At 47.6% G+C, this 15,207-nt stretch overlaps 1 protein-coding gene across 2 annotated transcripts in view; it reads right to left on the reverse strand.

The window, feature by feature from the left end:
* Tmem132c (transmembrane protein 132C) overlaps positions 1–15,207 on the reverse strand; it is a 317,389-nt gene that overhangs the window by 31,429 nt on the left and 270,753 nt on the right. For both annotated transcript variants that reach the window (XM_075978117.1, XM_075978107.1), the window contains exon 5: positions 171–314. In XM_075978117.1, coding sequence (XP_075834232.1) covers positions 171–314 — 144 coding nt within the window. The remainder of the gene's footprint in view (positions 1–170; positions 315–15,207) is intronic.

The following is a 15,207-nucleotide window of genomic DNA, read 5'->3' on the forward strand; positions in this document are numbered from 1 at the left end:
GATATATCTGAAAAATACAATTACACGGTGCAGAATGAAGAAGTGGGGGCGGAATGGTGAATAAAGCCACTGCCAGTGTGGGAACCTGAACCCCATTTGAGCCTCTCACTTCAGTATACACTTTCCCAGGGTCTGAAAGGCTGGAACAGATGCCCGGCAGGCCCACGTACCTTGATGACATCCTCATCCATGGCCTTGCACTCCACCAGCTCTGAGATGTCCCTCACTGTGCTGTTCTCCTCCACCGACACCACCCTGACAGGCATGGCCACCGTCTTCCCCGTGAGGATGGCTGTGTTCAGGAGTTCCGTGTCCTGCCAGAGAATCAGACACACCAAGTCAAGGGACAGTGTCCATCCCGTTGGTACCGGGCGATGCTTAGGCATGCTCCTGAGGTGTGCGTTGGGCTGTTAGACACACCGTGGGACTGTCCTTAGGAACTACATCAGAAGAACATTCTTTGGAACAGAGTCCTAAGAGTGCTTGACTTTTGGCTTGTATGTGACCATCTTCCTTGCTTCCAATAACAATAAAGAACACATATTCTTTATTTAGTATTGCAGAGACTCAGTAGAGGTGTACAGCAAATCAATTTTGAGTATTCCAGGAAGAAAGGTACCAAATTGGGTTGACTAATGCCTGTCTCTACCTGCAAAAAAAGATGCTCAGAGCATCTCGAATGGTATGATGGCTAATCTCATTTGTCAACTCGACAGCCTGGGAAGAGAGGAAAGCTCAACTGAAAACTTGCCTCCGCCAAATCTGCCTGTGGGGTATTCTCTTGATGGATGACTGATGTGGGAGGGGCCTAGCCCACTGTGGATGGTGCTGCCTCTGGGCAGATGCTCTCAAGGTGTTTATGAAAGCGGGCTGAGCAGGTCAGGGAGAACAAGCCAGTAAGCAGCACTCCTCCAAGAAGTGCTGAAGACAGGAAAGGCAAAGGGGGACAATTTCTAGGAGGGGCATGGCCCTGCTGCAAGCTAGCTTTCACCTCGGCTTGCAAACCTCTACCTTTCAGAAGGGAGATAGGGTGAGTCCTCCCTCATGTCTCAGAATGTGGAGTAACTGGGGCTACAAGTGATGCTTTACTCATAGAGGGGCTTCCTTTGTCTGTGGTTGTCTTTTGCAGTATTGGGCATGAGAGTGGGAGCCTCCTACAAGCTAGTCAAGTGCTTTGCTACTGAGCCACATCCCCAGCCCATAGGTTTCCTCTTTGAAGTGGTTTCTGGTTGTTTGTTTCTGTTTTGTTTTGCAAACCGAACTGTCTTTCTCTGCTGTCCCTTGGGAGGCAGCTTCACCACACCCACAGGCACGGCTGCTCAGTCTCTTTGTGTCAATGTTCTGTAAAATTGCAAGCAGACTCTACTGAGTGACAGAGAAAACACTGTTCTTTGGAGTCTGCAGGGTGATTACCACCTGCATGCAGTCCTCCTGATGGAGGCACAAAGATGCAAATAGTCCTCTGAGTCTAGGGCTCTACAGGCGTCTTTCACCTAGGCCTCAGTTTCCCCAAAGTCCCTCTCCACAAACCCTGCTTTTCTTCAGGGTGACATTTTAATTGAAGCAGACACACATCACAGAGAGGGTCCTGGTAAAAGCAGAGCCCCAGATCCTCACAGTCGGGTCCATCACCCTGCAGATGAACAAGGCTCTGCCTGCCTCCACAGAGTGCACGGGAATCCTGAAGTCAGGTTCCAATTATGGGTAGCCTTGACTGCGGCTATTAGAGATGCTAAGATTGCCGGGGGAAATCCCCAAGTCAAGGTCATTACAGGTTGTGCTCAGGATTGTCTTTCATTTTCTCTCTCTTGGAATGGTCTTCAGCGAGTGGCTTCATTAAGCAGTGTGGTCCCTTATGGGCTAATTGTGATTACCTTCCTAAATGGTTGTTACAGTTTCACAACTGCACACACACACACACACACACACACACACACACACACACACACACATCATTTTCGTCGTCATTATCATCTCACGTTAGCCCTTATCTTTGGAAAAGCCTAGTTGGATGTCAGCAATTTGAGCCACATCAGTTTCAGGGATTAACAGTCACAGAAATAAGAAACAAAGGAAAGAAAACCCTTCACCTGTGAAATAGCCCGGCTCACACTCATGGGAGAAGTGCCCTGTATTTAACAGCCATTGCGCTGGCCAGTTAACTTCAGCAAGTTTGTTGCTATGTGGGCAGAGAGAATCTGGCATTCTGGATTCTTCCCTGGCTTTTCTATCAACTTCAGAATCACCTGGATCAGATTTATCAAGGTTCTTCGTGGCGAGGTGGCTATGTCATTTGTGACTATTTGACATCCTAGAACCGGCAAATCCAGATCACTGTCATTCTGAGTTCCTTTGGAGTACTGTACAGGATAGCACAGATGAGGTGAATAAAATATTTCTCAACGTGTTGGAGGCTGGAAGGAACAAGTCATGATTCTGGGTCTGGCGAAGGCACACAGCTAGAACTGTGTATGCTCATGCACACCTGCAGGGGTGCCTGTGTGTGTGCCCATGTCTGTGTGTATGTGTATGCATATGTGTGTGTGTGTGCTTAATACCAATGGAGCAGGCACATGTCTTGGTTCTTTAACTTTCCAGTGGAGTACAGTTCCTAATGATGTGGGTAGCATACTAGGTAAGAGCCTAGCATCACACTGTTTTCTAAAACCAAGACTCCAGCGGGAGCCCTGGGGAGGCTTTTCACAGGGCCTGGTGGGAGCAGGGACGTCTCCCATCTCCTGCCTTAGACCCAATCCAGAGAAGTGTTACGCTGCCACAGGCCACCTCTCCTCAGTCCATTCTGAACACGGAACAGCTCTGTCTCTGTCTCTCCCTCTTTCCTTCCCTCCCCGCTTGCTTTCCATGTGTGGGAGGTGGGGAGTGAGAGACAGAGAAAGAGAGGGGAGAAAGAGAGAGAGCCCTTTGTATGAACACATGCCATTCTGTTGGCTTTATGAGGATCAAACAGGGGCTCATGACTAGGGGGTCAGAGCCTCACGGGGCCATGGAGGTGTCACCACCACCCGGAGGCTTCACCACTACCCAGAGGCTTCAAGCTAATAATTGCCTCTTGGTTTTCCTGTCTCCCCGCTCACAACCCCATTACACACCAGGTAACTAGACTGCTTTGCAGAAGAGAATCAACAATGCAAGCATGTTAAAGCATTCCCACATGCTAAAGCGTTCTCACATCAACTGCTATGTCCATTTCTGAACAAATTATATTTTTTCTAATCTTTTCTATAAAGAGGATAGAATTACCTTTGATACATTAAGAAGTCTGAGATGCAAACGCACTAAAAATGACAGGGAAGTAACCAGTTGTGCCTGGGGTGCTTATCCCTGGAGTGTCTGTGGGGAGCATCCCCGGGTTTTCTGGAGAGGAGATTCTGGGTGTGAAAGAGACCAGGCAGAGTGTGATTCAGCCACGACAAGAACTGAGCCACAGACAGGCTACCAGATAGGCAGAGCAGAGACACCTAACACCAGGTAAGACAATCTAGATCCAGCTAAACCATAGGATAGGAAGCCTATCGGGTTGCCCAGGGTTGGGGTAGGGACTATGTCTGTGGATGAGTTTAGGGCTCTTTTCCTGGCTGCTGAACACTGTAGAATCATACAGAAGCTCTGCATGCTGCAATCACATGCATGACAGCACATTCCCAGTTAGGTGGCAGGTTCAGGGGTGTCGTCATCTAAGCAGGGGGCACCCTGGTCTTCCATGTCCCGCAGGACTCTGTCCGATGACATGGCAGGATTACCAAAAGCACCACAGTTGGATGGTCGCAGTCACCGAGGGTTGAAGCATTGGCATCTCCTATGACCACCTGGGGTCATTTAGCAGTGTTGGGGCTGGAGTGATTGCTGTGGGCAGTCAGGTCCTCATCTGACCTTGGTGTCCTTCTGCTGGTCCACTCCTTCCTTGTACCTTGTCTGAGGAGTTCTTTGTCTTTGAAAGATATTTCTAATGTTTTCTCCCAACTCTCTGAAGATGAAACAAAACATAGCCCCATTGTAATGGATCCATATCCTTCATCTCTTTCTTTTCTTCAGTGACCAACTTTTCTTCTAGGACCTCCTGAATGACCTTTCTTCTTCTAGATTTAAGAATGGATGAGTTTCAGATCCCTGCAGCTCTTGTAGGTGGTACAAGAAGGGAAGATGAACCCAATACCAGACGATGCCAATAGGACCTGTAACCCTCCTTACTGGCTGCGCTTAACCTCAGATACATTCATGAGGAAATATCAGTTCACTGTAGTGGGCTTGTGGCTGAGCCTGGCATAGAATAGGCACATCTCTATCTCAAAGTTAGACTCTCTTCTCTTCCTGGCTTAAGGTCACTTCTGTAGGCCCTTGTCATCTGGGTCATCCTTATCTCCCATATCAGCCTTCCCCATGGCTGCCAGTGAGCGTCAGATACCCAGATTTCCCTCTTTAAAGGGACAGCAGCCACTGGGTCAGCAGCACTCACTCGTAGGCTTTACCTGAACTTGACTCCAGTTCAGATTCACAGGTGCTGAGCCTTATGACTTAGCATCTTCAGGGGACAGAAATCTCCCCATCCTCCACAGAAATTTTTCATGTGAGCTTTCATTCGGTACAGCTTGTAGGGGGAGGCTAGTATCACTTCCACAGAGGAAACTGGGTCCTGGGACACCTCATCTCCTGGCAACCAAGCTACCTGCTGAGGTCCCTCTGTGTGTACCAGTCCCTTGCCCAGTTGATGGGAAGCAGACCCAGCCAGCATGACCACAGTGTGGGAGCACCAATGTCAGAAGACTTTGTTTCTCTGGGAAGTAGCAGAGAAAGGACCTGACCAAAGTGAGGCCATTACCTGGACTTCTCTAAGGTGAATGACCTCTTTGTGCCCTCTGCACTGATGATGTTAGAATAACAATGAGCTTATAGATTTCCCTCTGTAGAGGGGAGAGCACTCCACTTAATGTACCATCCTCTCTCCCAGTGTTGTTTTTAGGGTCATTTCATAAAGTCACTGTCATCCCAAAGGACTCTGTCAGGGTCAGGGGCTGGAAAGAGATCAACATGATTCCCTGTCCCCAGGACAAGCTGTGCTCAGTCACACAGGAGCCTTCTGCCTGCACTGTGAATGCTGCTTCTTGTGGCACCAAGGCCCCAGTGTTCTGTGCTGCCGAGGACTCTGTGTTCTGACAGCGAGCATTCCTAGACAGTGCCTTGTTTAGCGTGCCTCTGTCCATTGGCTGCTTTTCCAGCCCTGTCTCAATGAGAGACTCTCCCGCCATTCCTTACTAGCACAGATTCTCTTTCTTCGGTCTTGTTTCTCTTCCAATTTGAGGGCCAGGATCAATAGGATGCTGTGAGGTTGGACTTGTCTCACTTCCCATTCAGGGGAACAGGCGAGCATCCTTAAGTGCGATTGGTGTAGCTCTGCTCCCAACCCTTATTCCAACCCTGAGTTTGTAAGGATTCTGTTCAGGTGTACAGTGGGATGGTAGCCGGTCTCCATCCTCCAGTTTAGCTGGTTGGGTCACATGAGTCCATTATCTACATGGTATATGAGGCAAGCCCTTTGAGATTAGAATGAGGAGACCCTGTCTCTGTTCTGCTGGAGCACCACGTTTTCCAGAGCCTCTGTCTCCTTCCCTCCCTATCCTGTGCTTTCTTAGTTACTGTGACTTCGTCTCTTCGTCTGTCTTGTTCCTCTTATGTGGAATGCTGTTCCCTCACATAACCACAGGACTCTAGCCTCCCTTCCCTGTGCTATCTGGGTGCTGATTAGAAAGATCCATCACAATTGTCAATGTGGTATTACTAAGAGATGCCTAAGATTAGTGAAGAACACTTCTAGGTGTGTCTGGGAGGCAGTTCCCAAGACAACCAGATCCTGAGGCCTCTGTTTGGTTGACACTAATTTCTGAATGGATTAATAATCTGACAGCATTGTTGTCTGAGAAGTGAGACGTGGTTGGAGGAAGTAGGCCACTAGCGGGCATGTCCTGTCCACAGCCCCTACTTGTATACTTTCTCTAGGCTTTCTGTCTGGCAGGGTGTGAGCAGCAGTCCCTCCTCACACATGCCTGCTGCCATGATATTCTGCTTACCTGCATGGGGCTAAGTGACAAGCACTGAGCCCTCAGGAACATGAGCCAACAGGATATCCATCCTTCTCATTTTCTGTCGGGGACTTGAACATGGTCACAAGAAAAGAAATTTACACGCCAGCTATGTTTACTACAGTTCATCAATGGCCCCTGAGATAATTCTATTCAGATTTAGGTCTGTGTCTATCTCCTTCTGAGTCTACAGAAGAAGCACCCCCTACCCCGCCACTTCCTCGCTCTTATGCTCTGAACACTTGGAACAGCCACTGCTAAAGAACTCTTAGCAACAAACATATGTTTAGAGATAGAAAAACTGTCTACAAGTCCTTCTAGTTTGAGTTTCCAAACCTACCTAGAAGGCTGGGGTTTTAACTCAGTGGGTAGAGCACTTGCCTAGCATGCACAGAACCTTAAGTTCAACCCTCATAAACCAAGCTTGGTGGTGCATACCATGTAATTCAGAACTCGGGAGGCGGAGGCAGGAGGATCATCTGGTCAGACACATCCTTGACTATGAGTGAGCTTGAGACTAGCCTGGGATATGTGTGGTCTGGCCATTTGGGATTAGTCTTCTTTGAAGGCTTTGAATGGGGGAGATGATCCTTCATTGACTTCCCTGAGTATATGTGACCACAATCCTGGAAGAGGCGATTCCATGGTTCTATCTTTGGACATGAGGCCAGGGCATGGCTCAAGGGCCACAATCCAAGAACGATGGATGATATAGAGTGACAAGTTACACTAGGACCATGAGTCACAGTCCCATCAAAGCTCCAGGTTTGGCTTGGGAGGTAGGCGATGCAGGAGTTTTACCATGGAAGCAGGGAGGGCAGAAGTCCCCAGGAAGACTGCATTAAGCTTTTCTTGTCTTGTGGAGTTTTCAGGGTGACTTACGGAAGCAGGGATCGTTTGAGCTTGGCTGCTTGTTCCCGTAGTTAGAGAATCACACTAGGAACTGACATGCTACATGCATGCATATCAACGTCCTTTCTGATTGGTCAGTGCTACCCTCTGCTTTGTTCTGATTGGTTGGAGCCTGCAGCACTCCATCGGGCAGAATCTGAATATCATTCATTTGTACCTACACAAATAGGAAGTTTCAAGTAACCAGTGGATTTTCTCTGTTTCTAGAATGCCTTCTAAGTGATGCCTTTGTTGTAAATTATGCAGTAATGGTGTGTGTGTGTGTGTGTGTGTGTGTGTGTGTGTGTGTGTGTGTGCAGGCTAGAGGTTTATATTAGGTGTGTTCCTCAATTCCTGATATATGTTTGGAGATAGGATCTTCCGGCCTGGAGCTAGGTTAGCTGGCCTGTGAGCCCCAGCCATCCTCTGGTCTCCATCTCTTCAGTCTTGGGATTACAAGTGTACACTTCCACACCAGCTTTTTAATGTAGTGATGGGGAGCTGAACTTAGGTCCTCATGCTTGGACGGCAAGCACTTTGCAAACTGAGCCAGCTCCCTAGCTCCTAGTGAAAATACTCTGTAAAGATCTTCATTAGCTTCCTCAGGGCATCTGGACAGTCAGGGAAGAAAAGAGTCACCCTTGTCATCGTGACCTGCTAGGGTTCAACCACATAATGCTTTGCACTGTCTGTATTTACCATGGGGAGCTAAGCAAGCCTCGTTCCTCCTCTGTCCTGAAGCTTTGCTTTTGTGTCAGCTCCCACTACCGAAGGAATGCCGAGACTCGACAGCGAGCCACTTACCCATCCTTCCCAGGGAGTCGTGGCTGCTCTCCAAAGTCCCAGCAAATTTCCCTCCCTCCCCGAGGACACATGCTAACAGCTCTGTGGGCCTCGCAGCCACACAGCAATAATTCCAGGTCCTGTCTCTGTGGGGAAACCCAACTCCCACCTCATTTACTTCCAATTTATTCACGGTATGAAACTGGGGTGTGGGAGGCAAACTTAACTTAGCTGTCAATTTGCTTCTAAGGCAAGATGGAGAATCTATTCTAAAGCGTGCATTTAAAACAAGAAAGCAATTCAATTTTGCTAGGCACCGTCCACAAGGTCCGGACCGATAACTGAGCTATTAAACAAGTCATCCTCTGGGGTGGCACATAGAATAAGTTGCAGGAATGTCTCCAAAGAAAGTTCGTTGTTTTGCAATTTTGCCAAGAAAGGAGGCGTCTGGGAAATATGTATTTTATTTTGGTAAAGTTGTGGCCACTTTCTCTGCTTGTGGATTCTTGCACTTCTTAATTGCAAGGATGCTGCTGCTGCGGATGCTGCTGTGGATGCTGCTGCGGATGCTGCTACAAACCAACAATGTTTCCCGGGTGGCCCTAAGGTGGAGTCTTCTCTAGTCATGTAATGAGGGAGGAAGAAGGAAACAGGGATGTCTGCTCATAGTCCTCTGTCTTGCATAAGACATGATACCTATGTATGTTCATCCCTAGGTCATTTGCCTTTCCTAAACCAAGGGGAAGAGTCTGTCCAAGGTCCCTTACAGCTAAGGATGGGAAGTTCAAATGATGTGGACCCTTTCTGGTCCTTTTTCCATCTTCCCCCCCCTCTCCTCTCATCCTTTCCCCATGTATGTCTGTATGATTTTGGAATAAGAACATCTAACTCAATAACGGCAATCAGCATTAGGCATATTGGGCTGAATAGATTTTTGCTAACTTAACACAGCCTGGGACATTACCTAGGAAGAGGGAACCTCAATTTAGAAATTTCCCCCACCATAGACATCTAAAGGGGTCATTTTTGTTATTAATGATTGATGAGGGAGGGCCCAGCCTACAAGTGGCGCTGAGCCTATGCAGGTGGTACTGGGGGCGCATAGAAAAGCAGGCTTAGCAAACCAAAGAAGAAAGACAGGGGCAGCATTTCTTCATGGCCTCTGCTTCAGTTCCTGATTCCAGCTCCTGCTTTTTGAGTATCTGCCTTGATTTCCCCTGATGGACTGTGTGGCTTCTAAGACAACCCCCCAACCCCCCCAAAAAACAACAAAAATCCTTTCCTCCCCCAAGTCAGTTTAGGACAGTGTTTTATCACAGTGTCAGAAGCAAATGAGGACACATACAGACTCTCAGCTATCCACTCGGTATATGAGAAGGTGAGGCAGGAGGATTTCTGCAAGTTTTAGGACAGCCTGGTTGGGCTCTAGTGTGAGACCCTGATGACAGAAAGACAGACAGACAAAGAGCTTTCTTCCCCAGTGTGGGTGTACATATAAAAACAGGAAACTGGGGAAGGCAAATTCTTTCCTTCTCTCCCCTCTATCTTTCCCCTTTTCTGTTTCTCAACAGTCAAGATCCAGAGTTCCCGGGACAGTGCATTGAACTCTCAGTGACTTGTCAGGGCAGAGCCTGGGCCACACACAGCACAGATGCATGGTGGGTAAATTATGGCTGTATTGATGCTCTGACATCTGGAGAGGTACTGGCCAGTCAGCTGGGGAAACAGGCTGGTCTCCAATCTGGACACATGGGGTTCTCCAGTTAATCACATCCACATTCAAATCTGAAGGATGGGAAGAAAGGGTACTTCGGCCGGCAGCTCTAGCATTTCAGAGAGGATGTTGGTCAGTGGGAGATGCTTACAGAGTGGTGTAGATTGGTCATGGTGAGTTGGGAGTTAATGTTTGGGAGGCTATCAGGGGAGTGGCTTTCCAGGCAAGTTTCTTTGTTGTCATTACAACCACATATGGTTCCTTCATCATTTGGGGCTTTGGCTGTGGACACAGAAAGGAATAGATGGGAGTTTTCTGGAAAGCTGGAAAGGGCGAGTTCAGGGTTGGGTGGACCCAAGTAGGAGGCTGGTTTGGGTGTGGGTAGACCCAGGTAGGAGGCTGGCTCAGGGGTGGGTGGACCCAGGTAGGAGGCTGGTTCGGGTGTGGGTAGACTCAGGTAGGAGGCTGGCTCAGGGGTGGGCGGGCTTAAGTACATGTGGGTTTTAATACAGGGTGGACACCATGATTGTACCTTATATCAGGGTCTGCTGATCCTGTGCTTGGGACATGCCTGCTAGGGCATATCGGGTGGTGGAATATTCCTATACCATGCCAGTCAGAACTGGAAGGATCCAGCTAGCCCCATCTGAGTGGTGCCCAGGGCTGGCTGGGTGGGCCGTGAGCCAGGTGTTCAAGCAGGGAGATGGCATGGGATTGAGGAGCTTATAGCTCTGTGCTCCACCAGACATTCTGTGGATGGTGGCTCCCATGGCTCTGCAGAGGGTCAGAGAAACCTCCAGGTTCTGCAGACTGTCTAGACCTGTGGACTGCCTCAGCCATACATCAGCAAAGGCGGGAAGCTCCTATGCCTCACACAGCTCAAGGCACTCATTTCCCACTTTAGCTTTGCCTCTGCAAAGCTATCCTTAACCCCAGAATCCAACTGACCATCCCAGTGAAAGTCTAGGATCTGATGCATAAGTAGCCATTAACATCACCCCCTAGTGGCAGAGACAGGAAACAGCGCATCCTACAAACAGACTTAAATTTTGACAATTTCACACACTATCCGTTGTATTGTTATTGTGTTTATCCTGATTTTCCTCTCTTCTACCCATGCTGACCCCTTTCTTCTCGGTGGCCCACCATGACTAGATGGTTAAGACTTCCTGAAGATGCCGCACACTGGACTTGGGAACACAAGTGTTCAAGCTAGAAACTTCGGCACCTCCCCCTCCCTTTTTTAGAGGGGAGGCAGGGAGCTAGTAGTGATCTTTTTCATGCTAACACAAACTGCAGACCGCACAGCACACTTGAAGAATGGAGTGACGTCCATTCCCTGGTATTGCTGCTCCTGAACCAGCTTGGATGACTCACTTTCTATAAAGGGCCCAGACGATGAACTTGAGCATCTGTGCACAGCATCCCACGTTTGCCACTTCACAGTCCTAGAGCACCCCATCTCTCAAAGGCTCTCCTGGGCCATTTCCAATTAATCTCTGCTCCAGCCTCAGGCAATCACTGACTGTTCTGTCCCTGTCGTTTTGCCATTTTTAGAAAATGATCCCCAGAATGCTCAATTTTTAAATGCTTAGTTTCCCGCATCCCAGTTTTTCTTCTCATGTGCATATGTGTGTGTGCACATACGTTGGCACATAAAAGCCAGAGGACAACGTCAAGTGCCATCCTTCAAGAATGGCATCCACTTGGTTCACGGACCAAGAACTTGCTAAGTAGACTAGTGGCCAGCAAGCCAGGGCCTCCATCAGTCTCCACTCACTCCCACCCCAGCACTGGGATTATGAACATACATCACAATGCCTGTTTTATGTGTGCTGGGATCAGGTTCAAGTCCTTATGCAAACACCTCATCAATTGCATGACATCCCCAGTACCTGTTATTGTGGGGGTGATAGGCTAGCCTTGACTTTGCAGAAATCCCCCTGCCTTACCCTTCAGACTTGCTGGAGAGACAGACATGAGCTCCACTCCAGTTTTCTAGAGGGTCATCAGCAGTTATTGCTCACTGACAAGCAGCGTTCTATCGTTTGGTTACCTTCACTAGTCGAGGTGGACAATTTATGCCGGGTATGAGAACTGTTGTCTGTTAACATCTGTCTGCCTGTACCATCATGGGCAGCACTATCACCCTCCTGGATCTCCAGGAAACTTGGGACTGTGCTATGTATACATGGGAAGAAACCACCAAGCACCGTTTATTCTCATCACTAGAGCCTGTGCGGTCCTCTTTCATCTACCATAGCAACACTTGGTCTTACTCGGCAGCTCTTCTATTTCAGCCATGCTTTTGAGTGTGAGATGGCTGGCTTTCTTTTTTAATTTTTTTAGTTTTTGCATTTCCCCAGGGACTAGTGAAATTAAGTCCCTTTACTTCCCAAACATTCCAGATTTAAATTTTGGCTCATGTGCACTTTCTGAGTTCAGATCCCTTAAGCCATTATGCTAATACTAAATTTAACTCTTTTTTAACTTAAAAAAATCTATTTTCTGGATATAGGTGTATTTTGCCTGCACGTATGTCTGTGCAGTATGGGCCTGCTTGGTGCCCATGGAACTGGAATTATAGTTGGTTGTTAGCCCCTGTGTGTGTTCTGGGTTCTCCTGCAAGTGTTCCTAATCACTGAACCATCTCTTCAGGCCCCCAAGTTTAGTTTTTATGTAAAGAGAAAATTTAAAGACTCAGATAATGGAGGACAAGGGAACATTTTGGCTCATCACTAATGATAGACAGGTGAAAGGCGGACAGCGAGACAGACAGCCTTCTGAGTCCTAAAATCCACTATATATAATTGGAGATTGAAACCTGGGTTTTGGAGAGTGAAAACTGGGTTTTGCAGGTGCTGTGCAGGCATTAGGCTATAGCTCAGCCTTTTTTTTTTTGAAAAAAAAAAAACCACCCTTTTTATTGAGACAGAGTCTTCCTAAACTGCCCAGGCTGGCCTTGAACTCACTCTGGAACCCTGGCCAACCTTGAACTTTCAGTCCTTCTGCCTCAGTCTCCTACATTGCTGGGATCACAGGTTATCACAGATCTGCAGGCTGCTGCCTGTAGAAGGCTTGCTATAGAAACCATGACACAATCTTTGCGAGTAGCCATCTGAGTTACTTACTAGAAGTACTTTACTGTCTGCCCTTAGAAGTCCTTGTGGAAATAAGATTTTTTTCCCCCAAGTTTTAAAACAGTCACCTGTTGCCCATACCAGCAGATACAGCATTTGAATTTTGAGACTGGGGAGCATGGGATGCGGGCCCTGGCAGCTGAGTATGTGACCAAGCTACTGTTTCCTTGGACATTTCCCAGCTCCGTCAGCTGCTCTCTTCTAAAAACTTTTACACTCCACTTTTGCTTGTTAATGAACATGTCTCCGAGGGGCCTGAGAGAGTGAGGCGACGCTATGAGGTGCAGGCAGATAGTAGCACCCTGAAGCTGCCCCCTCCCCTCTCTGTCCAAAATGGAGTTTAGAATTCGGGTTCATTCAAACCTTCCAGGAGTTAGGGGAGACAATGCTCAGCTTCCTGCACTCCAACCCTGCTTTACATTTAATTTTGAGTACAAGCAGTAATCCCAGGGTAAAACCTCCTATCCCACAGAGAACCACACTGTATTAGACTAATAAGAGTGGAGGGACGGGGCGGATCCTTGTCGCTTTCCTGCAAATGATTAAGGAGAACTAGTTTGTGGGCTCTGTGGCTCCTGCAAACTGAAGGAGATTTCTCTGAGGGCTGGTGACAAGGGACCCCCATAATGAGGAGTGGGGCGGCAGCAGGCAGGCTCTGACATCCGTGATGACCCACTTACGTTTCTTTAAGTTAGCATGCAAGGCATTATGGCAATTTTGAGCAAATGTTGTCTCATTCCTCATCTCCCTCTGAACCTCCTGCCGCCCTGTACTGCTGGTTCTCCCTTGTATTTCCCCATGTTCCGGTTGACCTTATACCCCTGGGGCTTACACATCAACTACTGTTTTTTCCCCCCATCAACTATTATTTTTTCTTTTAGTAACCTACCAAGTTCAGTTAATGCTGCCCACGGGCATCCATGGAGCATCGGCAACCCACCAGTGACCACATACCTCCCAAAGAACTGCTCCTTTCCCAAGAGGCAATCCACTGCCCCTCCATCCCCTCTCTTTATTTAGGCTTTACTTACGTTTTCGCCCTCCCCCTTCCCACCTCTCTTACGGGGGCTGGGATTCACATATAAGAGAGGGAACACTCCGTTTTTTGATGTTCGAACTCCGTGTTATCTCAGCATTAGACTTTGCATGTTCATCCATTTTCCTGCAAATTTTGTGAGTTATTTTTTCCTGGCAAATGAGTAAAATTCCATTGTGTATAGGTCCCACATTTTCCTTATCCGTCGAGGCACGTGTTGATGGACGTCTCGGCTGTCTCCCTTTCCTGGGTATTCTGACAAGGCCAGCAAAGCACATGGATGAGTGATGTCTTCGCGATGGGGTATGCCGTCCTCTGTGCACGTGCCCAGGAGTGGGGTAGCTGGGCCACATGGGAATTCCAGTTTTAATTGGGGGGCATTCTCCCAATTGATTTCCACAACTCCTGTGCTAATTTGCACACCACCCCCACCAGTGAGTAAAATCTCTTCTCTCCCCACATTCTCTCCAGCATTTGTGGTTATATTTCTTGATGACAGCTACTCTGACTAGGGGAAAAGGTTGTCTCAAAAGTGTTTTAATGTGCATTTACCTAATGACCAGGGATGTTGAACACTTAAGAAAAAAAATACTTTTTATCCATTAGTGTCTCTTATTCCTAGCCAGTGTATTAGTTGGCAGTGTTTTTCTTCTTTTCTTTTTTTTTTTTGATAAATTTTCAGTTCTTTTAGAATTCTGGATATGAATCCCCATGTCTGAATTACAGCTGGCAAAGATTTTTTTCCCATGCCGTGGGCCGTTTACTCTGTCAGAAGTTATTCTTTTCTGTGTAATCTTTTTAATTTCATGGTGTCCCACGTGCAGATCCTGGGGCTGGTTCCTGTGCTGTAGAACTTGAAGGAAAGCTCTCGCCTGCACCCATGTCTTAACGAGCATCACTTAAGTTTTCTTATGGCAGCTTTGATGTTTCAGGTTCAAAATTGAAGTCTTTGATTCACTTTGTGTTGATTTTGGTACAAAATAAAAGACACGGTTTTAATTTCACTCTTTTTTTTCCCTACAAGTGGATATTCTAATCTCGCCAGCACCATTTGTTAAACATATTTCTACACTGTATATTTTTGACACCTTTGTCAAAATCAGGAGTCACAGCTTTGCTGTTTTATCCCTGGGCTCTCTATGCTGTCCCATTGGCCTGTCTGCTCTTCTGCCAGCAGCATCCGGTCTTTGCCACTGTAGCTCTGAAGGATAACTTGAGGTCTGGTATTGAGAAACCCTAATCCACCCCGGCTCACCAGAGTCTCCTCGGTCTCAGCTTGGTTGACTCTCATGAAGAGATGAGCGTCCTATGCCTGGAAGCCAGTTTACCTGACTCCAGCCACAACCTGTCTGTGACCTGTTAGGGGCACATCAGTGCACAATGATGGGTCCATTTTAGCTTGTAATTCTCACCGTAACTGAGCTACTCAAAGGTATTGCAATCATCACGCTTTCAGTACCCCAGCGTCCTCCGAATTAAAATGAAGAAACAGCAACTCTAATCTTGTGTGGCTTGTCTATAGTTGCCATACAGATCAACATTCTCTCG

This window comes from Microtus pennsylvanicus, chromosome 1, assembly GCF_037038515.1.
Source record: "Microtus pennsylvanicus isolate mMicPen1 chromosome 1, mMicPen1.hap1, whole genome shotgun sequence".
In the NCBI taxonomy this organism is placed as follows: Eukaryota; Metazoa; Chordata; class Mammalia; order Rodentia; family Cricetidae; genus Microtus; species Microtus pennsylvanicus.